General features: G+C 41.5%; 1 protein-coding gene across 5 annotated transcripts in view; it reads right to left on the bottom strand.

Annotated features, from left to right (window-relative positions):
- The window catches only part of PHKA2 (phosphorylase kinase regulatory subunit alpha 2), a 105,111-nt gene extending 78,939 nt beyond the window's left edge, over window positions 1–26,172 (bottom strand). For all 5 annotated transcript variants that reach the window (XM_070750744.1, XM_070750745.1, XM_070750746.1 and 2 more), the window contains exons 1-10: window positions 25,925–26,172; window positions 14,596–14,813; window positions 11,102–11,260; window positions 10,428–10,475; window positions 8,933–9,101; window positions 8,401–8,483; window positions 6,197–6,277; window positions 3,905–4,003; window positions 541–687; window positions 329–382 (exon numbers count right to left, since the gene is read on the bottom strand). In XM_070750744.1, the coding sequence (XP_070606845.1) occupies window positions 329–382; window positions 541–687; window positions 3,905–4,003; window positions 6,197–6,277; window positions 8,401–8,483; window positions 8,933–9,101; window positions 10,428–10,475; window positions 11,102–11,260; window positions 14,596–14,673 (918 nt within the window). In that variant the 5' untranslated portion in view covers window positions 14,674–14,813; window positions 25,925–26,172. The remainder of the gene's footprint in view (window positions 1–328; window positions 383–540; window positions 688–3,904; window positions 4,004–6,196; window positions 6,278–8,400; window positions 8,484–8,932; window positions 9,102–10,427; window positions 10,476–11,101; window positions 11,261–14,595; window positions 14,814–25,924) is intronic.
- Between the last annotated feature and the right edge of the window lie 687 nt (window positions 26,173–26,859).

Below are 26,859 nucleotides of genomic sequence, written 5' to 3'. Positions count from 1 at the left end.
GCGGCATACAAATCGAATAAATTATTATTATTATTATTATTATTATTATTATTATTATTATTATTATTATCATCATCATTATTATTATCATCATCATCATTATCATCATTATCATCATCATCATCATCATCATCATCATCATTTTAAAAAAAATACTTTGTCTGTGCAAATATAGACTTGCTTGAGTCCCCAAGTTTTGAATGTAGCATTTTATAATATTGCAAGGTTTAATGTTTATTCAGAAACTAGGCACATTCCATGTAAAACTGACATAACATTGTTATTTATTATTTAAGTTGTAAAGCTTAGAAAGTTTCAGCAAACCAACCTCTCTTGGTGTTTTATAGCCATCTCGAAGGAAACGACAGCAGCCATAACGTCCCTGTAAAGATATAAATTGTTTATGATGCAGGAATGGTTTTATATAAACTACTATTCTTAATCATACCGAATAAACCTTATCCATTCATAACAAGTAAAGTTGAATATATTGCTCAAAAAGAAATTAATCAAATACTTATTTTAAAATTAAAGACGTACTTGCAACTTTGTGATAATTTCATTTTTCGTTGCATTAACAATGTTCATATCTTCTATGGCAAAGGCTGGGTAAGAAATAATGGACAAGAGGCCAGCATCAATCTCTTTTGATGTGGATGCCCTTGGTAACATGGAGTATAGAATAGACTAAGCAGCAAAACAAAAATAAAACAAAAACCATTAGTTTCATTCCAAAGTATATTATCAGATGTAAAAATAGTGCTAGTTTGGATTCTAAATTGTAATGAACAAGACAGTCTCCAATAAATTATCTTCCAATACATCCATGCCTGATTCCTCAAGCAACAGCATAGGACGGTTAGCAATCAACTGAAAACCATTTTCATCAGAAACTTCACTCAATTACCTGTGCAATTTGTAATGTATATAAACAAAATGTAAAAGCATTATGGTATTTATGTAGTTATTTACCAAGCACGTCTAAATTATATTAAAGTAACCAAAATATATTTACAATTCCCAAGGCATGTCATAACTTTTGAGCACCCCTAATGTTTGCAAGTTGAAAGTTGAAGAACATGCCCTAAACTGTGCATTCCATAGAATAGAATAGAATAGGAAGCGACCTTGTATACCATCAAGTCCAACCTCCTACTCAAGCAGGAGACCCTATACCATTTCTGGCAGTGGCTGTTTAGTCTCTTGAAAGCCTTCAGTAATGAAGCACCCACAACGTTTGGAGGCAAGCTGTTCCATTGGTTGATTGTTCTCACTGCCAGAAAATTTCTCCTTATTTCTAAGTTAAATCTCTCCTTGATTACTTTCCATCTAATGTTTCTTGTCTGGCCTTTGGGTGCTTTGGAAAATAGATTGTCCCTCTCTTCTCTGTGACAGCCCCTCAAATATTTGAACACTGCTATCATGTCTCCCCTGGTCCTTCTCTTTACTAGACTAGCCATGCCCAGTTTCTGTAACCGTTCTTCATATGTTTTAGCCTCAAGGCCCCTAATGATGTTTCTTGCTCTTCCGTAAAATGTTGGAAATGTAACTGGTTCCTACTACCACATAATATTTCTGTTAGGTGTATTACCAGAAAATTATAAGAAAGGGACTACATATTTAATAATACATGTTTTGATAGCAGTGGAAAATTATATTTGTACAACATTGGTAAAACGAAGACACACCTACAGATGAAATTATAATTATAAAAATATTAGACTATGCAGAGAGGGATAGATTAACATTAATTATAAAGGATAAGGAAGAAACAGAATACTTTTAAACATGGGATATGTTCTATCAATGGTTGGATAAGAGGTGGAAACTAGAAGATGAAAGATTAATAATATATATAAAAGAATGCAAGAAATTATATTATATATGTAAGGAAACATTAGGATTAATATTACAATTATTATTAGTAGTAGTAGTAGTATCGTTATTACCAGTAAGATCACTATTGCATATTAGAAGTAAATGATGTAAGAATTTTAATATAAATAAGCAAATTATTACTGTTTTGATCATAGTTATTACTCTCATTACCAGTTTATAAATATTTTGTATGAACAAATGGTTCCAAACAATAACCATTTCTGATTCATTAAGCATTTATGTATTTTAAAGAAGAAAAAATGTATAAATAAAGAAAAAGTCCACCATTTTTTTAAAAAAGTACTGGGCCTAAGGGGCGGCATACAAATCTAATAAATTATTAATATTATATTATCATTATTATTATTATTGTTGTTGTTGTTATTATTATTATTAAGTACTACTCGTTGAGTACTTTTTGTTAGCTAGTTACAAATCCATCTGATAGTGATGCTATTTATGCCACTTTTTTCTAGCTTACCAAGAAGTTAGGTTGTCAAATGCCTTGCTAACGTCTAAGTATATTATGTCCACAGCATCTCACTAGTCTACTAATTTAGTCAGTTTGTCAAAGAATGAAATAAGATTGGTTTGGCGTGATCTGATTTTAACAAACCCATGCTGACTTGTAACTATTACGTTGTTTCTAGATGTTCGCAGATCTGTTTTTTGATTATCTTTTCCAGTATCTTCCTGGGTATTGATGTTAGAATGATTAGTCTATAGTTTCCTGGATAGTTTCATCCTCCTTTTTTTTTTTTTTTTGAAGATGGGAATCACATCAGTTCTTTTCCAGTCTTCTGGTAGTTCCCTCGTGCTGCAAGATTTTTGAAAGCTACTTTGAATGAAGTAAGATTGGTTTGGCATTATATATTTTTAAGAAACTCGGGCTGACTTTCAGTTAAAACTATTTTTTCTAGAGGTTCACAGATCTGTTTTTTAATTATCTGTTTATTATTCTGATCGGTCTATAGTTTCCTGAGTGCCCCCCCCTGCTTTTTTTTGAAGGTGGGAACCAATCATCTCATTTCCAATCCCCTGTAGTTCTCTGGTATGCCAAGATTTTTAAAAGATATGGTACAATGGTTCTGATATGACATCTGCCAGCTCCTTTAGACCTTTGGAATGTAATCCGTCAGGTCCTGGTGACTTATAGTCATCCAGATCATTCATCAAAAGAATAGGTGTTCCCTTACCAGTCTCTTGCTTATTTTAATTTTTATTTCTAGTCTTTCTTTTACAGTTATGTTTTGGGTAGGTTGGATTATAATTTATTTTGTTGTGAAGACTGATGCAAAGAATGAGATAAGCAGCTCTGCTTTTTCTCCTGTTGTTTCCTTGCCATATTCTCTCTTTAGTGATCGACAATTTCCTTGAATTTTTATTTATTTATTTGTTGAAAGAATTTTTTTGTTATCTTTGACTTTTGTTACAAATCTTTGTTCTTTTTGAGCCTTTACTTTTCTGCTTTCATCTTTGCAGACTCGGGCTACCCGATGGTATTCTGCCTTAGTTATATGTCCCTCTTTCCATTTTTTGTATTTATTCTTTTTGTCTTTCAGTTTATCAGAGATCTTTGTGCAACCATGCTGGTTTCTTCTTGGATTTCTTGTTTTTATTTTTCAGTGGGATTGTGTTGGACTGGGCTTTTATGATATTTTTCAGTGTTGCCCAAGATTCTTGAGTTGTTTTTCTCTTTAAAATTCTCATCCAAGCTCTTTGGGTTTGTTAAAATAGCTCTTTTAAATGAGAAACTGGCAAGAGATCTGAGAAATAGATTATGTAAAACTGATTATAATTAATCCTTCAAGTCACGTACCAGATACTGTTTTAAAGTATGGAAGACAAATTGGAGAATATAAACATTTCAGAATTCATGAAAGGAAATTCATATTTGTCTCATCACCCCCTCTCCACCCTCCACCCCCCTCATATCCCTTGACTTCTCATATATTGTTTGGTTAATAGCTTTAAAAGGACTTTGTTACAGTTTCTTGGATATTCTATGAAAAAGACTCATATTTACCTGACAATGTTCAACTTCATCTGGGAGCACATGAATAACTGACTTATGTCCTCCTCCAGCTCCAAACAGGTCCAGCTCATCAATTGCTTCCAAAGCAGCCTTCAGAAAAACATTTGTCAATTTTCATTATTACTTAAGGAGTTTTAACTCATCCTGTATCCCTGAGGCTGCTTGGTGTAGTGCTTAAGGCAATAGGCTAGAAACTGGAGCACTGTAAGTTTTAGTTCCACCTTAGATAAAAAGCTAGATAGCCTGGGGTCACTTATTCTCTCTCAGTTCTAGAAAAGAAGCAATGAAGATAGAACATAAAATAATACAATTGAAAGGTGGCACAGGTGGCATGTAGAGCCATATTGGAGGGCACGTGAGACTTTACTATGCTTCAGCACCAGCATGCATGCGTGCGCTGATCAGCTGATTTTTCAGCCTTGGGAAAGGCCATTTCACCCTCCAGATGCTTCAGGGAACCTTCCCTGAAGCCCCAGAGGCAAAATAATTGCCCAAGCGACAAACCGGAAGTCTGGAAAAATGCACTTCCGGTTTACTATTATGCTGGTTTTTTGCACTCCGGAGCTTCAGGAAGCTTCCCTGAACTCTCCGGAGTGCAAAAAACAGCATAATGGCAAACCAGAAGTGTGTTTTCCCGAACTTCCAGTTTGCCCATTTGGGCATTTTTTTTTCATCTACCAGGCTTCAGAAAGGCCTGTGTGCATGCACAGGGGGCAGCGCGCTGGGGGGGGGGGGAGCTATGAATTCATGGGGGGAGGGGAAAGGGTGTGGGTACATGCATTCATGCTAGCACACCCACACACACCTCTTTTGGCATGTGAACCCAAAAATGTTCGCCATCACTGCCCTATATCATTTCAGACAAGTGATTGTCTGGTCTCTTTTTGAAAGCCTTCAGTGATGCGATGCAAAGCATTTCTGAAGAACCTTACCAAGAAAACTTTAGAGACTGCTCCAGGCAGTTCTCAGGACTCATGACTGACTAAAGGTACCCCCCTCTAAAAAAGAATATCTCTATATAATTTATGTAAAAGTAATTTAAATTTGGATGAATTTATCCCATGTAAGTGAGCATACAGTTACAACCAGATATTAAATAGTTTATGCAAAAACTGTTAAAAAGAATTAAGTATTAAGGCAGTGCTAAGCATTATATTTACAACAGGAAGGCATGAGTTTAAATAATTTATTTTCAAATATTAATGCAACCAGAATAATGACCATCAGAACCAATTTCCAAAGCAGTTGCACATGTTTTGCAATCAACTCAGCTGCATTAACACAAAAGAAACACTTCATCCACAGACCTGAGCACTATGAAACCAGTTTTTAATGCTTTGTCATGTTAAGTGTTTTCCAATTCCAAGTATAGATTTTTAAGTATTAATTTTAAAAACCAAATTTTCACAAAACCAGGTAGATCTAGAAATGATTTTGTTTTCTTCAAGGTGACTCAATTTAGTATCTTTATACCATCCCTAGTTGATATGTACTAACACAACTATCATATAGTGAAAATAGCAACTTAAATAAAAAACAATCCAATTTATATTGAGGTATATTAGCATGAGATCATCATTAAATTGTGCCTGGTCAAAAATATGAATTACAATGAATCTATGATTAGTAATACTTCTATACATCTTGTAATTTTGATCCTGCAGCTAAAGATGGAAAAAATCTAGTTTGTTGATTTCGCTACTACCAAAAATTCAGTTGGTTCTTATCTACTGGCTTGTTTGCACATATTTTACCTTCACAGCAGGGGTGGATTGCTATTACTGGCTGCCCAGCTTCAGTTATCAGCATGCGCAGGAAGCAAAAACACGCCAAAATCTTGCAAGGAGATGCACATGCACATGAGATTTTAGCAATATTTTGCTTCCGTGCATGTGGAATGAGATTTTGCTTCTGCACATGTGCCCGAAACAAAAAAGATACAAAAAATTAAAGAAAAAAGATGGCAGTGCCCATAGGACTGGCATCGGAACGGTCATGCACAAATTGCACAATGTGGTGGCCGTTACCGGTGTGCAGTCGCCTACTACACGGGTAGCAACCCATCCCTGTTTCACAACCAGAAAATTAATCAAATCCTTATCAAACAGTAACAAATCTATCAGTTACTACAATACTTTTTTTATTTCAAGATTAGAAATAAGCATGTGAATAACTCAGAAATAAGGTTGTTAAGTCTACAGATATAGGTCTCTAAATTTCAATTATCTCATACGTGGCTATAATTGTAAATTAATTAATTAAAAAAAACAGAAACTTTCTTACTTTTGCCATTCCAACAGAGCTTGCATTCAATTCAGGAATGCCCTGATTTGTCTTGTCACCACGTTCCCACATGCCATAATCCTGGAACAAAACAAGAAAAAAAGAGCAAGGACATTTTAAAAACACAGATCCAAAATATATGTAGATTATTGTAAACAATATGGGGCTGCCAACCAAGTCAATCAATTTCAAAACTGTCACTTTATAGGCTCTAGTTCAAGATTACATACATGAGTGTTTGCATGAGGAGCAGATGAAAAATATTTCTCCTCAAATATGATGGCTCCCCATATTCCAGAAAGGCAAAACAAGGCATAAAAATTAATTGGTGGCCCTATGTTCAAGTACAATTGAGGTATAAAAAGGACAGAGAAGAAATTGGCATTGATATGAAAACCCAACAATTGCACAAACTATTAATGGGCCCAGAAGAAAAAAATATTTTCATATTATATAACTATTTGTTAGAATTCGATAGAGACGAGGATATAGTTAAGGGGCCAATGATCACATGGGCAAAGGACATCAGACACAATGGGAGCAAATCTGGAATAGGGACCTATACAATAACAAAATCAGCAGCATAAAAAGAAAATCACTATAAAATGTTCTACCGCTGGCATTTGGCCCCAACAAAATTGGCTAAAATATAATCAAGCTTAAATTTGGCCTGTTGGAAATGCAAAACAGAGCAAGGTACAGTGATACCTTGTCTTACGAACTTAATTGGTTCCAGGATGAGGTTTGTAAGGTGAAAAGTTTGTAAGATGAAGCAGCATCGCAAAAACACAGAAGTCCTCGAAACCCCACCTTCGGACTTCCGTTGCCAGCGAAGCGCCTGTTTTTACGATGCTGGGATTCCCCTGCTGGGATTCCCCTGCAGCATCACAAAAACACGGAAGTCCGGAGTTGGTGTTTCTCATGTAGGGGAGCCTCAGGGGAATCCCAGCAGTGCAAAAACGGGTGCTTCGCTGGCAACAGAAGTCTGGAGGCGGGGCATCCCAGTGGCGGCGGCTTGGGTTTATAAGGTGAAAATAGTTTGGAAGAAGAGGCAAAAAAATCTTAAACCCCAGGTTTGTATCTCGAAAAGTTTGTATGATGAGGGGTTTGTAAGATGAGGTATCACTGTACTTTCTTCCACATGCAGTGATGGGCTACCAATTTTTTTACTACCATACTGTGGGCATGGCTTATGCATTTTGTTTCAACATCTTTCACTGCAAATTGGGTGCTCTGGGGTGGAGCTCCAAATTTTGCTACCAGAACTGCGTCCCTAACCATTCCCGTAGAAGCCCATCACTGTCTTCATGTGGTGGTTGTGTCCCAAAGTAAAAAGGTATTGGGTGAAAATAGATAACTAGCTGCCAGACATAACAGAAACAAAGATAGAGTATACCACTAACCTTTTTCTACTAGATATAATTAGAAGACAATAGCCTAAAAATATTAAATATTTAATACTGCACATTGTGACAGCAGTCAGGATTGCATACACACAAGTGCCCCCGGAGAATAATAATGAAGAAGATATATGACTGTGCCAAAATGGATAAATTAACTATTGAATTGAAAGGACAAAAGGACTTAGAATACATGGACAAAATGGTATGATTGGACTAAAAAAAGGAAAACAAAGAGACAATGTGGGACAAGAACACTAAGATTTGGCAATATGGAAAAATAATGTAAAATAAGGAAGGAAATGAAAAAGAGATGGAAGCAGAAACAGGACTTGGTTATGAACATCTTCAGATTATCTCTTTTCAACCAGGCTCTTCACAATGAACATGGGGAGAGTGAAGAACCTATTTAGGAAGGCTATAAGGATTGGTTTAGGTAGGCTGACTATATGGACTTTATTTGAAATTCTTTGACGGTTGCCTTTTGGTTTGAGGAAAAAAATAGCATTTAAAGCCCTTCCTATATGCAAGATTGCATAGCTACATAGTTACCCCTTGTATTCCAGAACTGGAACAAGATTTGTGGCAGTTTACATTTCTGAAATTTGGACAGGAGGACCCAAAGCATGTTATTATTATTATTTATTAGATTTGTATGTTCCTTTCTCTTTTCCTAGAGCTAGGCTAAAGAGATGTCTTGAATAAAGTAACTAAGCACTCTCCAATAGGGGATTATTAAGTTTCTGATAGGGAGATTTCAAATTATACAAATTCTGGATTTGGAATGCCCATGAAAATACTTACAGCAACTTTATAGGCAGCCTCAATGTAAAATACAAGATTCTGTATAAAGGCCACTTCATCAAGTGTGAAAATAATACGCAATCCTGATTAAGAAAGAACCATTATTAAGACATTTAACATAAATCACATACAATAAAATGAACTATTTGTGTTTTTACTCCATTCAGTAGTTTACCATTCTCATAGGAAATTTCTCACATAAACAATTCTTTTAAAAAGCATGGGCATAGAGGTGCTTTCCTTAAAATACAATCTTTACAAAAAAATCTGTTTACAATTTATACTTAAACCCAGTTAAAATATTTCAGAAAACAACATAATAGATGACCTTGTTAAGGATGATGAAGACTAAGAATTTTAGACAGCTACTACAGGCATGAATGCCAATTTATCCACTCCTGCTTATTGAGTATTGCAAAACAATTAATAGGTCAAATATTGAAGTTAATTTTTGTTTACAACTAGCTGATATAATAACACTGAACTTTTTAAAGAAAATTCCAAAGGTAACTATTATTATGACATAGCTTACCTGATGCTGTCATCTGAGCCAGGAAAAGAAGGTAAAGAGAGGTTGCATCTACTTGTAGATGTCCCCACTTGTCATCTGCAACTACTGTTCCACAAGTGGCCGTGTTATATTTGGCATGCAGGCAATCCTTAGTACTCTGAGTGTGCTTGAACTTTTCAACCTTATCTACCTAAGGAAATCAGGCAACATTCCAAAATCAGTTTTTGAAGCATAAACCTTCATAATTATGATTTTGTCTCAGGACCCAAATTTTGCAGAGTTTAATTTCAGGAGTTTTAATTAACAAAAGTTTAATAAAGCATTTTGCATACATGATGTGCCCATCTTTGAATCAGTTCTTACTTTTATCAATTGCCTGGATTAGTCCTTGCAGGGCTTTTGGCTAAATATAAGAAATGGTTTGCCACTGCAAAGGGTTAAGAGAAAGTAACTTGCTCAAAGACAGATTAATTTAATAAATAACCACATAAGGACAACAACTGGCTTTATGCTTAAAGCAAGAGTAGAACTTAAGATCTCCCCATTTCTAGCCCAGTACGTAACCACTACACCAGATAGACATTTTTTTTTTCATTCTTATTCAAAATATTTATCAAAACCCTAATTTAATTGACCATATTACTTTTGAATGGTATCATTCAGTCTAGTGTGGCAGCATATTACTACAACAGTAATATCTTGGATTTTTTTTTAAAAAAAGATGAAAGCTTAACTTTCAGTCACTCTGTAATCAGATGTATTTTACATCACATTGGGATAACTAGCAAAAATACAAAATTTGAAATTAGCAGAATTAGGTAGTATTCTTAATTCTCAGCTGCTAAATAAGGATATAAATTATTCTAAATGTGGCTAATACATCATGCTTAAAATATCATGGAAACAAACCTGAGTTTGATACAATTACTAAACCAATCCATGTTCATGTTTTTATCAATGCAAACAAAATGAAGTTTTACTTAAAGAAAAAAGCTACCTAAACAACTAATTTCAATCTAAAATTAAACAAGGCATCATTTCCCATTTTCCTTTATCTACTTGTCTGTCTATCTAACTATCTTATCTTATAATAGTCTTTTAATTTGGGGTAGAGTTGAGGCGACTTGATGGAACTAAGCATTTACTGTAGCTAAGAAAGCATATTTGTTATTTACTTATGTGATCTATAAATTGCATTTGTATAGTTGACACATATTGACTGGAACTGAACAATTTTGGTCTGATTTTGAGGCAGGGAGGGGAACCTCGGAACCATTTAAAATAGTACTATAAACAGATATATTACAGAAAATTAATACATTGATTATAACTCTTTCCCATCCCATAAAGGGGGAGGGGATCACACTGTCAAAAATAGTTTTTCCCCCACAATCTTAGAGGGTCTCCAGGGCTACTAAATAGTGTTCTTCTTTACACCAAAACTCACAATCACTTTAATTAGATTTTATGCCAATACTTATAAATTAAGTTAATAAAGATTCATGTTGATTTTTACCTGTCTCATCATACATTGCAAGAGCCCCCGCATTAGTTTTACAACATTCTATGGAAGAAAAAGAAAAATCACTACTGTACTATCCAATTTAATTTTTAGAAGGTATACCCACAGTATAACATGATCAATGTTCATGAAAAAATTGAATATTTAGATCTATGCATTTATATACAGTGTTTTGGAACTCTTCCAGTATTTAAGAAAAAGCTTGTCTTAGATCAGCGGTTCCTAATCTTTGCAGCTTGACAGCCCAGCTGGGAATCCACCAATCTGCCGCTTATGCAAGCTGAGCTGCATGTATACACGCACACACTCTGGCCAGTCACTCATGCAGCCAATTTTGCATGGGTCACGACCTGGGGATTAGGAAACTCTGTTTTAGATAACATTTTGACATATTAAAGATATGCTGTCAATTTATGATAAACTTATCAAGATATATAAAATTTTAAAAAAAGATGGCACACCAAAAGCTTTAAAATAAAGTTGTTATTTAAAATCTATGTTTATTCATAGATTTCTTTTCTTCAGTTCTCAAATTTTAACTTTACTCCCAAATTAACAGATTTTGTAATGTATTTAAAATGAAGGACATATTTTTAGGAAAGCATGGGTACCATTTACCTATGAATATATTTCACATATAAGGAAATAAGTGCAATCACAATCTGTACCTGTTCTAATTCATAAGCTTTGGCTTTATCTTCATCCCGGTCTGCATTCTTCCTGTAGGCCACCCCTAAGCCCCAGACAGCCAAAATGCTGTATATATTATCTCGGACCCAAGCATCTTTTTGCTCCGTGCTGGCAGAAAGTAGTCCCGTAACTGGATTCTAAATTGTAAAAAAATGAATGGAAGGAAAATAAGAAGCTATTTAGGATATAGAGTTACTGTTCCATAGTGGTTGAGAAGTAAAACTGATAATTAGGAAGATTTTTTTTTCAAATCTAATCTTTATAATGAAGGCAGATGGCTATGGGCACACTACTATTTAATTAACTAACATATATAAAGTCTGTTAGGAAACAATACCAGCTACATTATAGGGTTACTTTAAAAAAGAATAAATGAAAAACACAACATACTGAGACAATAACCACAAAGTCCCATTTACTTCCCTTTGGTGAACAGAAATCTTTTATATATAATTAAGACATTCTAAGTTGCTGCTTGGTAAGCCTCACCAGGTTGAAGTATGAGATTGCAGGAAAATTTATTTATTTATTATTTAGATTTGTATGCTGCAAATCCACTACGATAAAGGCAAGATAATTAACTCTAACACTGTCATTTTGTCTAAGATTTTCTCTTGACTATACAATATTAGAAGTTGCTAGACAACCCAGGACCTATTGGGTCACCATTTCAGAAAGATTTCCTTACCATGCTCCTGAATGTAACTTCCTTGGAAGTAGCACAGGTCTATAGATGCCACATTGCAATATAATAGTCTAATTAGGAAGTGATCAAAGCATGACTGACATAAAGGGTTTCCCTGTCTACATATGGCACTACACACACGAGATAAATTTGGGCAAAACACATTCTGATCATAGCAGTTCAAGCAGGAGGTATAAGTCAAACCCCGCCACCCCAAAATGACTACCAGTCCTGAAGAGGGAGTGCAATCCTGTTCAGGAGGGAAGAAGGAACTACTCCAAACTTAAGAGAGTTGAAATATCCATAGCTGCTCCATCTTGTTAAACTTAAGCCCATGTTTCTTTCTCACCCAAATGCATACTTTAGATATTAGATATTGAGACAAGATCTCTCCAACATCATCTAGCTGGTCATTGGCCAAGACATAGCTGATCTCCCAATAATGTATGACATCACCAAGTGGTCTTATGAAGATGCTAAACATGATGGGCAACGGCAAGTCTCCAAGGAGAAGTCTCCAACTCCCCTGCAAATGTGCCTCAATACAGAGAAAATAGATAAACCCTTAGTACACCTGCTTCCTACTCCTAATCCCACTCCAGAAGAATATTATGATCAACAGTATCAAAAGCCACAGAGAGATTTTAAAAAGGGCTGTTTCACTATCCCTGCCTGAACTCTGCTAAAGGTAATAACAAGCTCAATCAATGCTATCTCAATAATCACATCCAGAGGAGAAGGGTGGCACACAAATCAAATAAATAAATAAATAAATAAATAAATAAATAAATAAATACAGATCTAATAAAATAAATACAAATCTGATAAATAAATATTGGGCATTAGTTTTAAACCAGATTCAATAGAATAAATTAACCTACTGCTTTCTCTGCTATACTGGCTTTTCAAATATTAGTTGTTTTACTGTCCTAATTGCAAATTACTCCATTTCCAAGTACTGCATAGGTGACCAAACACTTTTCGCCCAGATGGAGAAATAACGGAGATTCATAGCTTTGCATGCTTGTAAAGGGGATGGTTTGAAATTTATTTATTTATTTATTAATCAGATTTGTATGCCGCCCCTCTCCGCAGTGATTAGCTCCACCCTCTTTGCAAGCGGGCAAAGCTTGGTCTCCCTTTGGATGAAAAATGAACAGCAGAGCCAGGTGGAGGCAGAGGTGATCCCAACGCACTACCCACTCCACCCCACCATCTCTATGCAGCTGGTAGCTGATTCAGACAGCGAGAGGCTAGTGTAGTGATTCGCCTTTGGCCTGTGCAACTGGTACCAGAGTCTGAAAGTGAGGAGACTGAAGAAGACTTGGTGCCAGAGGCAGAGATTCAGCCAGGGCCTTCAGAACCTCCAGATACTGCCATGAGGGCAGAAGATGAAGAAGTGGAGGAGGATCCTGTCCTCAATGTGCATGCACACAGAGCTGTCTAAAGGCAGGAGTGGCTCCTGAGGAGAACGTCTACTTGGGAGTAAGGCTTATGGTTAATTGGCCACTCCCATAGCCTGTTTAAGTGAGGAAAAGAACTGATCAATTTGCAGGAAACAACTTCATTCATTCCCGTTGTGTCTTTTGACTTCAAAACTCCTGTTCAGCTCATGTTTGGAAGATGTCCAGTTTCCTGCAAATTGCTCCTGGGCATTCTGCCAACAATAGTAAGATTGTGTTATTAGACAACCTCTTTTTTGGACTTTTTGCTCTTGTTGCTTGGACTTTTGCTGGCTGTTAAGAAGGTTAATTAACACCTGTTGCTCCAAAAAAGACTGCTTCATTATTTCATTGACTTTACAAACAACTGCTAAGACAGATATTTAGTAGTTTGTGAATATTGAAACAAAGTTTGTTCAGATGTTGCTTGTGCTGTGTTTCTTGGTCCAGCAGCTGTGTCAGAATAGTCGGGATCTGCCTCCCCCATCCCCCATGCTATGCCTCCGCTTGCTGCCAGTGCCTGTGACATCGCACAAGCTTCCCGTGAGCCTCCTATGAGTCAGGCAGCTACACAGCACATCTGGATCACCTGTCTTCTCCATCCCCACATCTTTGCCTCCAAGCTCGGACTTGTTTATATTTGCACTGCACAAAGAGGCTGGCAGGCTGCAGCTGCTGCTGGACACCATCAGACCCCACATGCTCACTGCCTCTTGTGCTGGCAACGCTCAACCCCCTGGGCTTATTTTCAGCATAGGCCCAAACTAAAAAATTAGGCTTTGGCTTGTTTTTGGGGTGGGCCTTATTTTCAGGTACAGACTATATAAAGATCAAAAATATGGAGCCACATAAGTAGAGACGATATTTCTTTTTTAGGCACATGCTTTTTCACTCTAAACCATTTAAATCATTAGTAGAATTACTCATAAATCTACAAAGATTCTGATTTTAACCAAAGATAAGATCAATGTTCTTGTAGTATGTTGGCACTTGGTCACAAACATCTATCTATACAAAACTAAAGTTTAATACTTCTTTAAAAATAGAGGACTTGAACTTTGATCAGGCTGCAAAAACTTTTACTTTAAAAAGCAAAAACAAAAAACACAAAAGCCTTGATTAAGAGGAAAGACAGTGATAGAGGAAATAGTTGGGTTCAAATGAACTCTCCCTGTCCCCCATTTTTCTAATTGAACACTATAAAGTTCTCATTGGCTTTGGATGCCATACATTTGGGGGGGGGGTTTCTAAATAACCTCAAATATCTGACACAGTACATTTATTTATATAGCCAACAAATCTAGAGAGATGTACCAAATCATAACCGGTAATGTACAATACTCACCTGATGATTCAAAATTGTCTGTTGAACAAGCCGAGCGTAGCCATCTAGGCGGACTCCAGAATTGCTCCTGCTCCTCATTTCTAATCTCCTCACAATCCTTTACGAAACATGGAAAGTGTGGCTAGGTACTGTATAGGTTGATGGAGTGCCTTTCTTTCTCCCTAGTATCCGTTGCTTGTGGTTCATTCACTCATTAATATGCAGAACTGCAATTCTTGCTGGCAACAGACAACAGACAAAACAAAAAGCAGATATTAAGTTTCTCCTTTAGACTACATACCAGGTGCAGTCAAAATGACACCTTGCAACTTATATATATCTGTATGAAAGAAAACTTACCTTTGTATATGAATAATTACCACTACTACTATACCGCTTATTAAAATACTACAGCTAATAGCTGCATTTGTATACATAAATATCCATTGAATAATTTATTGACATAAGGATTTTACTGTTCCATCGTTGTTCTAGGAATCTCAGAGAGTTTGCATGGGATTATTTTTTTCCCATTTATTCTTACAAGGATCTTTTGGGGGGGGGGTAGAAATACCCAGTAGCAGATTTACATCTTGACTAAGCAGTTACTTGAATCAATGTCCCCATTTGTTTAATTCCACTGTCACTGGATTTACAATCTGGGTAATGGGGGAAAGACCTTTGTATTTAGGGTCCATCTTCTTGCAAGGCTGTTCCACCTAGAGGAACTTCATAGACAGGTATGCCGCCTCCCCTATCCTAAACTCTCTGGGACGCCCTCTTTCTTGTCAGTGTTCTGTCTGGGTCCCCCCAGACGCCAACACCAACTAAAAAGAGTATCCAGACACACTGGTAAAAAGCAAAGGCAGTTTATATATTTGAAAGCAAACACAGGTAACAAAAAATGTTCTTACAGACAGGAACGTTATGAAGCTTCACAGAGGTTTCACGACGGCCAGGCAATAAAACAGGATTCTTGCTGGCAAAAACAACACTGGAGGTAATAAAACCCACGCCTCCCCCAAGTCTTCAGCCTTCGAAGCCACAAGCCAGGATCAGAGACGCCAAGAATCGAAGCAAGGTCACAGGACTCCCAATTGATAACTCTCCACAATACAGTAAGGGCGGGCCTGCCTTTTCAACCCTGTTGAGGAGAACCACACCCAAACCCAGCTGTTACCAATTCAGGGATGGAAATACCTTGCTAATTGGCCCCTTCTTTTGGCTGCCCGTCTCTGCCTCATATCTATGATAGCCTGGGTGTCTTCATCTAATGAATCCAGGCTACTCGCTGGGGAGAGGCCCCCCCCCCGCGTGGGTCTCAGGCTGCTCTCCCTCCTCCTCTTCCTCTTCTGCCTGGTCCTCCCCCTCCTGTTCATCGTCCTCCCCCTCTGAGCATGGATCCTGCAGAGTTCCAGCCGTTCCCTGAGGAACCTCAGGCTGAATCACAACACCATCCCTCCTCGGAAGGCCCCTCCCCACCTGCCAGCGGAGAGGACATGGCTTCTGGAGAAACCGGGCATGAAAATCCCGAATAAGGTCGTGAGCGTCCAACAACGCCGCTTCCACCCAAGAGCAATCATCAGGGTCCCCCTCCACCCATTGCACCTTGTATTGGAAGCAAGCGTCCACCCAACGGGAATCCAAAATGGCATGTACCATAGCTCAGGGAGGTGGTCACAAACACACGGGGCAGGAAACATGGGAACATTGGGACGGAGCGGACAATCGGGAGGGACAGGGACTAACAGCGAACAGTGAAACATAGGGTGGACCTGCAAGTTGGCCGGCAAGGTGAGCCGGTAGGCCACCGGATTGATCACCCTTTCAATGGGAAAAGGGCCCAGGAACCGGGGATCTAATTTCTGTCTGGGTAATTCAGAGGCTATGTATTTCGTGGACAGCCACACCTGATCCCCCACCACCAAGGGAGGCACATCCCGTCTGGAGCGGTCAGCCACTCTCTTATAGTCCTCCTTGGTCTTATTCAAGTACCTCTTCACCATCTTGTGGACCGCCTGCAGCTCCGAGAGGAAGTCCTCGGCAGCAGGCACCGGGGAATCTAGGAGGGTCAAGGGAAAGAAGCGAGGATGGAAGCCATAATTGGCGAAAAAGGGTGTGAGTCGGGTCGAGGAGTGGTGGGAGTTGTTAAAAGCGAACTCCGCTACAGGGAGGAACCTGGACCAATCAGTCTGGTGATCCGCCACTACATACCTCAGGTATTGCTCCAGTATCCCTATGACCTTTTCTGTGCCTCCATCGGTCTGGGGGTGCTGCGTCGATGCGAGGCACACAGACACATTCAGGGCCGACATCAATTCCTGCCAGAACCGGGCTGTGAATTGTGTTCCCCTGTCAGAGACCACCCGATCCGGAAGCCCATGTAACCTAAACACGTGGCTGATAAACATTTGGGCCGTGAGTTGGGCAGTGGGCACCTTAGTGCAAGGTACAAAATGAACCATCTTGGTGAGCATGTCCATCACCACCATGACTACCGTGAAGCGAGCTGAGGAAGGCAAATGGGTCACAAAGTCAATGGACACGGCACCCCAGGGTCTCTCAGGCGTGGGCAAAGGTTGCAGTAATCCTGGTGGGGCTCTAGTCACCCCCTTGGCCATACGACACCGGACACAGGTGGCCACATAGGAACGCACATCATCTTGGATGCGTGGCCACCAGAATGTCTGAGTGACCAGCTCTAATGTTTTGAACAGGCCAAAATGCCCCGCCACTGGACAGTCATGACACTGGGCCATAATCAGACTCCTCACTGGGCCAGCGGGAACATACAGCTGCCCCCGGTACCGAAGCAGACCGTCTTGGAACGTCCAGGGGGAATTGGGTGTTAACTCTCGCACCCTCTGCGCTACAAACCCATCCTCCCGCTGCGCCTCCCGTAAACGGCGATGCAAGTCCACTGGATCCTGGGTTGCAGCCAAAGCTGCAGGGGGTAGAACCGTCTGCAGAGGAGCCGGCTCCTTCGGATGCGTGTACTCCGGCTTGCGAGACAAGGTGTCCGCTCGAGAGTTCTGAGCGCTGGGAGTGTACCTGATACGGAAATTGAACCGCGTGAAAAAGAAGGACCAGCGGATCTGTCTCTGGTTCAATTTCCAAGCCGTCTGAAGATACTCGAGGTTCCGGTGGTCCGTCCGTACCTCAATCTGGTGACGGGCCCCCTCCAGGTAATGCCGCCAATGCTCAAAGGCGGCCTTCACCGCTAAGAGTTCCTTCTCCCAAATAGTATAATTTCTCTCCGAGGGAGACAATTTGCGGGAGAAGTAGGCACACGTAAACAGCATGTCACCGGGACGATGGGCTTGGAGGAGCACTGCGCCAACCGCTACATCCGAGGCGTCTGTTTCCAACACAAACGGCCGCGCGGGATCAGGATGGCGCAGAAGCGGTTCCGCCATGAATGCTGCTTTCAGGGCCTCAAAAGCCCGCTGTTCCGCCTCCCCCCAACCAAACGGGACTTGTTTTTGTAACAACCAAATCAAGGGCGTGGTTAACATGGCATACCCCGGAATAAAAGCCCGATAGTAGTTCGCAAAACCCAAAAGACGTTGTACGTCTTTCACCCGTCGTGGAGGTTGCCAAGACTGAAGTGTGGCCACTTTGCCCGGGTCCATGGAAATGCCACCTGGAGACAAAAGGTGCCCAAGGAATTCAACGGTGGTCTGGAAGAATTGGCACTTCTCCAGCTTGGCATACAAATGCTGCTCCCGCAACCAGAACAGGACCTGGCGCAAATGGTCCAAGTGCAAGGCATGGTTCGGGCAATACACTAAAATGTCATAAAGGTAAATCACAACGAAATGGTCCAACATGTCCCGGAACACGTCATTCATTAGATGTTGAAACACGGCCTGGGCGTTGGTGAGGCCAAAGGGCATCACGGTGTATTCAAAGTGGCCATAACGTGTGCCGAATGCTGTCTTCCACTCATCTCCGGCCCGCATCCGGACCAAATTGTACGCACTGCGCAAATCAATTTTGGTGAACACCGTTGCCGTCCGCAACCGGTCCATGAGTTCAGGGATCAAGGGCAAGGAGTACCTATTCTGCACCGTGATGGCGTTAAGGCGCCTATAGTCACAGCAGAGGTGAAGATCGCCCGTTTTCTTTTTCACGAACAAAACAGGGGCAGACAAAGGGGACTTGGGTGGCCAAATAAATCCCTTGGCTAAATTCTTCTCAACAAGCTCCTTGAGGGCCACAAGCTCCGGCTCTGACATGGAGTACAATCGACCAGCTGGGAGCTTGGCGTCAGGGATCAGGTCTATGGCACAGTCGTACGTCCGATGTGGTGGTAGCCGATCCACCTCCTTCTCGTTAAAAACATCGGCGAACTCCTCGAGGCAATGGGGTAACTGGATCGTGGGAACCACTGGGCCGTGGGCTGCGCACACATGTCGGTGGTGGTCCACACACTGCAAACTGGAGAATGTTACCAGGTTCTGGGACCACACCACATGCGGGCCATACGCGCGCAGCCACGACAACCCCAGCACGAGAGGAAAATGAAGCCCCTTGGTGACATAAAACTGCAGGGCCTCATGAGTTCCGATGCACATCCGCATCGGCAGGGTCTGGAAATGGATGGGACCAGCCAGCAACACCCACCCATCAATGGTCTCCACGGTTAACGGCGGAATGACAGGACAAAGGGGCAAGGAATGGCGGTGGGTAAAGGCTTCGTCCAAGAAATTCGTCGTCGCCCCCGAATCCACGAGGGCCAATGCAGGATAAGTCTGAGTCCATTGAGCAATATGCAGAGTCACAGCGAGTGTCAGGTGTTGAAACAGTCTGGAGTCGGTAGCTGTGGAATCAGGAGAAAGTGGGATCCCCGCCCGACCTAGTGTTGCCACCAAGCCGGGTCTCCCTCGTTTCCCGACCGTTCCGGTGACTGAGGACATCCAGACGAAGGCCCCGCCATCAGAGAGTTCATGACAGGGACAGGGACACAAGGGGTTGTCTCCTGGAACTGCACGGGGGACGCCATTGGAAGCACGGGAGAGCTGGAGGGTACTGGAACGGCGGCAGCCACCGTGCTCTGCCTCTTGTGGGGACAAACCACAGCAAAATGTCCCAGGGCCCCGCAATAAAAACACAACCCGCCCGCCCGCCGACGCCCCCGTTCCTCCGGGGTCTGGTGGGGTCATGCGTAACTCACGTCCATCGGCTCCTCGGCGGCAACACGATCCATCAGGCGTGGAGGCAGCGCTGGTTGAAAGCGTCGGGGCGCAGGGGCCGGAGCCGGGGTGCCTACGGTCGATAACCCCCGCCGTGGAACAGGTGTTGGCGGGGCGCCTGACGCACGGGGGTTGGACCGTCCCGCTCGACGGACTTCCCTGGCCAACAGCCTGGCCTCTATTGCCAAGCAATGCCGCTCCAAAGCGTCCAGAGTACTGGGCAGCACCTCATGCACCAGTTCATCCAACATAGTGTCCGATAGTCCATCCTGAAAGGCCTCGATCAGGGCAGCCTCATTCCACTGGACTTGCCCAGCCAGAGACCGAAAGTCAGCCATGTAGTCTGCCAGGGGGCGCGAACCCTGGCGCAGTTGCTTCAGCGCCCACGTGGCCGTCTGCTCCTGCACTGGGTCCGCAAATTGGTGACGCAGCTGGTCACAGAAAGCAGCAAAGTTCTGAAGTAGCGGGTCATCCCGAGCCAGGTAAGGTGCCACCCACGACGCTGCAGGGCCAGGCAACAAGCTACAAAGAAACGCCACCTTGTGGTCATCTCCCGGGAAGTGCATCATCTGGGCGTTTATGAACAGCTGCACTTGGCTCTGGAATGCAGAAAACAGCCGCCGGTTCCCCCAGAACTTTTCCGGCATCGCCACGAAACATTTCCTCCTGGGCAAAGGCGCTGGAGGAAGTACCACAGGGGGCGCCTGGGGTGGGGCCGGCTGGGACAAATCCTCCACCTGGCGTTGTAAAACCAGGACCGTCTGGGTCAACTGTGCAATGTCCCTTCGCAACTCTTCTGCAGCCTGCATGTCAGCGGCAGAAACGGCCATGGTGAAAGGCAAAAACAGGAACCCAAAAAGCAAAAAATGCCAAACAAGGAACCAGCAGCAGAGAGCAGGAAGAATAAACAAACAAACCACCCCTCCAAACTGTGAACCAGGTGTCTGGTGGTTGGTGGAGAGTTATACTGTTCTGTCTGGGTCCCCCCAGATGCCAACACCAACTAAAAAGAGTGTCCAGACACACTGGTAAAAAGCAAAGGCAGTTTATATATTTGAAAGCAAACACAGGTAACAAAAACTGTTCTTACAGACAGGAACGTTATGAAGCTTCACAGAGGTTTCACGATGGCCAGGCAATAAAACAGGATTCTTGCTGGCAAAAACAACACTGGAGGTAATAAAACCCATGCCTCTCCCAAGTCTTCAGCCTTCGAAGCCACAAGCCAGGATCAGAGACGCCAAGAATCGAAGCAAGGTCACAGGACTCCCAATTGATAACTCTCCACAATATAGTAAGGGCGGGCCTGCCTTTTCAACCCTGCTGAGGAGAACCACACCCAAACCCAGCTGTTACCAATTCAGGGATGGAAATACCTTGCTAATTGGCCCCTTCTTTTGGCTGCCCGTCTCTGCCTCATATCTATGATAGCCTGGGCGTCTTCATCTAATGAATCCAGGCTACTCGCTGGGGAGAGGGCCCCCCCGGGGGTCTCAGGCTGCTCTCCCTCCTCCTCTTCCTCTTCTGCCTGGTCCTCCCCCTCCTGTTCATCGTCCTCCCCCTCTGAGCATGGATCCGGCAGAGTTCCAGCCGTTCCCTGAGGAGCCTCAGGCTGAATCACAACAGTCAGTATGTCACTTCTGTGCTTCCCTTGCTCCCTCTAGTGCTTTGTGCACTATAGGCCAGATAGCTTTTAGTGTACTCAGCCAAAGAGGTTGATGAAGGAGACTTGAAAAAACTCTTGCACAGGCACAAATTCTGCCCCAGTGGCGACTCAGAAGGGGGTAAACCCAGTGCTTCTGTGCACCTCAGTGAAGGGCAGAAGATCATTCCAATTGGGCTGCTGGTGCTTCACATAGCATTGAAGGTACTCTTCAGGACTGCATTTGAATATTCACAAACTCTGTTCATATCTGGATGATGAGCAGAGCTAAGGCTCTGGGAGGAATCTACCAGCCTCAGGATTTCTCACCAAAATTTTGAAGTGAACTACACCCCGATCTGAGATTATGTGCTTCAGAACATTATGAAGCCAGTACACCTGTTGTACAAGCATCTTAACCAGAGTCCAGGCAAAGGGGATCCTAGGGAAAGACAGAAAGTGGGCTTGCTTAGAAAAATAAGCCTCCAATGACCCAGTTCAGTGTTCCTGGCACTCTCCAGAAGCTCTACACTAAAGTCTATAGATATTTCCTTCCAGGGAGTGTTGTGGCTGGCTACCATCTATAAAAGTCCTGAAGGCTTGCTGGGTAGCCTCTTCACCGAAGCACATATGGGACAATGGTCCTTCCTTTGAGGCCACCAAAACTGCCTCTTTACAAGATGAAGGTTTTCACAAAACCAGAATGCCCTATCGCTTTCACATCATGGCTTTGTTACAATATTAAAGTTCCCCGGTTTGCTGGGATGTATAGCTTTCTCCTCATCCATGCCAATCCGTTTCTTAATGATAGCTCATTCTTGGGTTTCTGGAACCATTCATCTCCCATAGGTCTTCTTTTAATGGCCACATCAGATCCTTGATCAACATTGATGATGATGCTTCCTGGTATGATGAGAGGACTGATGATGCTATTTGCTTGAAAGGGATGATGGAGTTGATGACCTCCTCTCCAGCACTGTTATATTGTGGTATTCGAGAGAGAACATCTGCTAAGAAGTTCTGGCCTCCCGGTTGGTAGCGAAGGGTGAAGTTCAATTGTTTGAGGTATTGGGACTTCCTGATCTATTTGGGAGATAGCTTTTGGGAAGGACATCTCAAGGTTGTCCTTCTGGTGGAGTCCAAGTAGGCTATTACTGAGAGAACTGGCTTAATGTCAACTGTCCCAATATGCTAGCCAGCAAAAGAAACATTTTTGTTCTCCAAAAGAACTTTTACTGAAAAGCCATATGGGTAGGGAAGTGTAAAAGGCAACACCAACATTTCACATGTGAAAGCATAAGATTAATTACTCTCCCTATATCCTCCCATGATCCTTTGTCCACCAATCAATTGTACCTAGGTTGTTCTGATAACAATCTGTTAGCTTTGGACCTTCCCAGCATTGATGACCTGGGAGTGGAAATGTCTCTGGCTCCAGATGGCACACTTCCATTCCAGAGTTCCCCCCCAATCACCCATACAATCCAATGCTGTCCCTCCCCACTCCCATTATTGTTCTCTGGTTGTGATCAAGCTGTGTAGTGAGTCAACTATGACAGTCAATCTCCAAAGAGTAGAGATGATATAATTGAAAAGATAATAATTTTGCTGGAAGGGCAATGTTTTGTTGTCGTCCCACTGCCATTTTTTTTAGGTTGAAAATGGACTTGGAAAACAAATTTCCCTACCTCCAGAATTAAAACCTCAACAATCCCACAAACTGGCTTAAATTGAACCCTTAATACTATGTATTAATTTGATGTCCTGGTCCATACTATGTATTAAAACATAATGTGGTTTGGCTTTGCCCTAGTAATTTATAAACCATGGTTTATAATGTCATGCATGAACACAGGCTGCCGAACACTTATTTGCCTAAAATATAATAAAATATGTCTATCAAATAATACTAGAGCTACTAGATTGGGGCTACAAAAAACTATAAAGACCACCAAATGTGCAGAAAGAAATACAATATGCTAAACAATTGCTGCTATCTTGGCCTTTTAAAATACAGATCACATGCTGTATTTTTTGGAGTACTGTATAAGATACACTTTTTTACCTGCCCTCCCCCTTTATATAAACTGTGTTAAAACTATGGCAGTTTTTCTAGTAAATTTTCTACTTCTATTAGTCCAGACAGATCTGAAACCTATTTCTGCAAAATGTAGCTCCAAAATTTATATATACAGTGGTAACTCTACTTAAGAACGCCTCTACTTACAAACCTTTCTAGATAAGAACCAGGTAGTCAAGATTTTTTTTGCCACTTCTCAAGAACCATTCTCCACGTACAAATCTTAGCCTCCGAAACTGTAATCGGAAAAGGCAGGGAGAAGCCTCCGTGGGGCCTCTCTAGGAATCTCCTGCGAAGAAACAGGGCCGGAAAAGGCAGGGAGAAGCCTCCGTGGGGCCTCTCTAGGAATCTCCCAGGAGGAAATAGGACCGGAAAAGGTGGGGAGAAGCCTCCATGAGGCCTCTCTAGGAATCTTCTGGGAGGAAACAGGGCCTCCACCCTCCCTGTGGTTTCCCCAATCGCACGCATTATTTGCTTTTACATTGATTCCTATGGGAAAAATTGCTTCTTCTTACAAACTTTTCTACTTAAGAACCTGGTCACAGAACGAATTAAGTTCATAAGTAGAGGTACCACTGTATATAAAAGCACTCACGCTATAATCATGAAATCTCCAGAACCATAAAGCCTACAAACTTGAGATTTGGCACATAAGTCTCTCTTGCCTTTTAGATGCTCACTAAGAATGGATTTTTCAAAATGACCATCGGAGCATTAATATTTTTCAAAATGACCATCGGAGCATTAATATTTCCTACATTAATAACATGCTCTGGGACTAAGGAGTTCTACTCCCCCTCCCCACCTGAAGATAAATCTGTTCCAAATGCAAAACCCAAGCACAGGAGAGGAGTCTCACTTTCACTTTCATAGCAGCAAGCAGCTGTACTTCTTTACTTTGTGCTAAGGCACAGCAAGCCTCCTTCCTGTCTCCTTGTTCATGTAGCAAATATTTTTGAGTTTCAAAACACCCCTCAACTATTTCACACAATGACAGGATACTAGCCAGATGAATACTGATGGATGCTGGTAGGCAGAGGCAGATTTCACTCCCCCCCCCACTTATTTTCCTCCTCAGTTCAGACAAACCTGTTCCTTCTACTGTGACACCAGGGAAAAGGGAAAAGAGGCAAAAAGTGCAGAAAAAGATTTACAGATCCTTTGTAAAGATCTCTAGGTCAGGCCATTAGTAAAGCACAAGTAAGGAAAGCTGCCATTAGGAAAACACAAGCATTGTCAAACTCATCCCCAAGTCAGTAGATAGGCTGTAAAAAAGTATTATTAATATGCACTGAAAATGGGGAGTGAGGCCATTTTCACCCTCCTCAGGCATTGAATTATGGGTGTGGGCACTCGCACGTGTGTGTGATAGTGCACATGCATGCGTTGTTGTATCTGAGGGAAAAAAGGTTCACCATCATGCTCTAGGTTGTCTATCAAGCCTAATCAAATAGTTCTGTAATGGAGCATTGGTATTTAATCAGCATATGGAGCCAAACTAGTCCACTGCCTAAGTTGGTAACATTCAAGATTTACTGTATCCTGTTTTCCTATGTGTGAATCTAGACAGACATTCCCTGTTTTCTGGAGCATGCCTTTGAGAAGAAACTTTATGTTTACCACATCAAGCACGATAGTGTTTGTTAATTGAAGGGGAAAAAACACTACATTTCTATTTCTGAACTTTTCACTTTTTTAATAACATGAGTAATTGACAATGTGGTGTGTAAATCGAATGCTGGCTGGGGAATTCTGGGAGTTGAAGTCCAAATATCTTCAAGTTGCCAAGGTTGGGAAACACTGAGTTATATAATAAAACAAAAATAAAAGACAAGCCACAGGATCCAGATTTGAAGACTTGATGTCCTCCTTTTCTATCTTGCAAAGTCCTTCTGATGCATAAATTAATTTCCCATGAAACAAAACATCATAAAATCATGAGCATTACAATTTGTATATAATTTGATTAGGAAAGCAAAAAGACTAAAGCCTTTGTGGCTTGATATTAAAACCTATTACTTCATTACACATTAGAGACCATATGTCCAGGGCTCTACGATGTCTTCCAATATCGAAGTAAAAGTAATTCCAAAACATTATGGCACCTTAATATTTAGATAGAAACACAAATATTTAGATAGAAACACAAATATACGCAGCAGGACTAGGAAGAGGTCCCAGGGTCATCTAGTCAGGTTCCCAGTAGATATTTATTACTGTAGATACTTCATCGCAATAAGTATCTAATTCCTCATAACAAGTATTTAATTCCTCATAAATCCAATGCGCCATAGGCAGAGTTGATGCCGATTTTAGCTGCCGAAGTCTGACACAGGCTCTCACATTTTCCAGCAAGCGGCAATCTGCCGGAAGGAAATATTCTTCGCCCGCCCGCCTGCCCGCCCGCCCCGTCCAAAAGTATAACCAACCTACCAAATTCTTTCCTGCTCAATGCTACAGTCGATGTTGTCCTCTAAGACAAGGTTGCAGCAAGGGAATCTTTGTAGCCGATCACAGGGTTTCGGGGGTGGGGGGGAAGAAGGCTGTTCCCGCGCGAGCCCGCGAGCCTAAACATGCTTGGCGGAAGCTAATTTCGTGCACGAGCCACCGAGGCCTGAAAAACCTTCCTTCCTCATTATGAGACTTTTTACAGGACCCGCAAAAGCCCGAACCAAACGCCACCTCTTTCTCAAAAGGCTCTCGCTTTTAGCCGCGTCCTGAAAGTTCAGTAAAGAGCCTTAAAGCTTAAGATATTGACATCGTTCATCCGATGCAGACTAGCGGAGGAAAGAGATTTTAACGTTTAATGTATAGGCTCAGGGTAGGAGGAGAGTGCCCTTCGTTTTATTTTTACCGTTATTTATGATAGAGGTTTTATGAGGCTGTCAGGACTCGAGTGGCTGCAGACCGCCTTTATTTTGCGTCAGCAGGATCCCCGAGAGCGAGTCGGTGGTTTTGAAGGTCGAAGTTGTGTGTTAATGCAGGTCGTGATTCGCTCATATAGAGTTACAAGCTTCAAAGTGGGTTTAAAATTACGGCGCTGCTAAGGATAGCTGCATTAATACTTGTAAAACATAATCGCGAATAATTCTAAAGCATTTGGGCCGATAACTTTAGACCTCAGCCCGAATGCCCCTAACTAACCACTTCTTTGAATGTATATTTATTTTTAAAATTGTCAGCCATAGTTTAACATTTTACTAATTCTGCTGGGTGGTATTTTAGACAATAAAAACTGCAGTGGTTTGAGAGATTAAAGATTCAAGATCTTGTAAGGTCCAATCATGGAATGCATTTTGTAGAAGAATCATTTTTTATGGATGACATCACAATGTCATTGTGGTATGTGCACCAAAGGGCATTATGGT

Source organism: Erythrolamprus reginae, chromosome 4 (genome assembly GCF_031021105.1).
Source record: "Erythrolamprus reginae isolate rEryReg1 chromosome 4, rEryReg1.hap1, whole genome shotgun sequence".
Lineage (NCBI taxonomy): Eukaryota > Metazoa > Chordata > Lepidosauria > Squamata > Dipsadidae > Erythrolamprus > Erythrolamprus reginae.
This window is presented reverse-complemented; position numbering and strand designations above follow the sequence as displayed.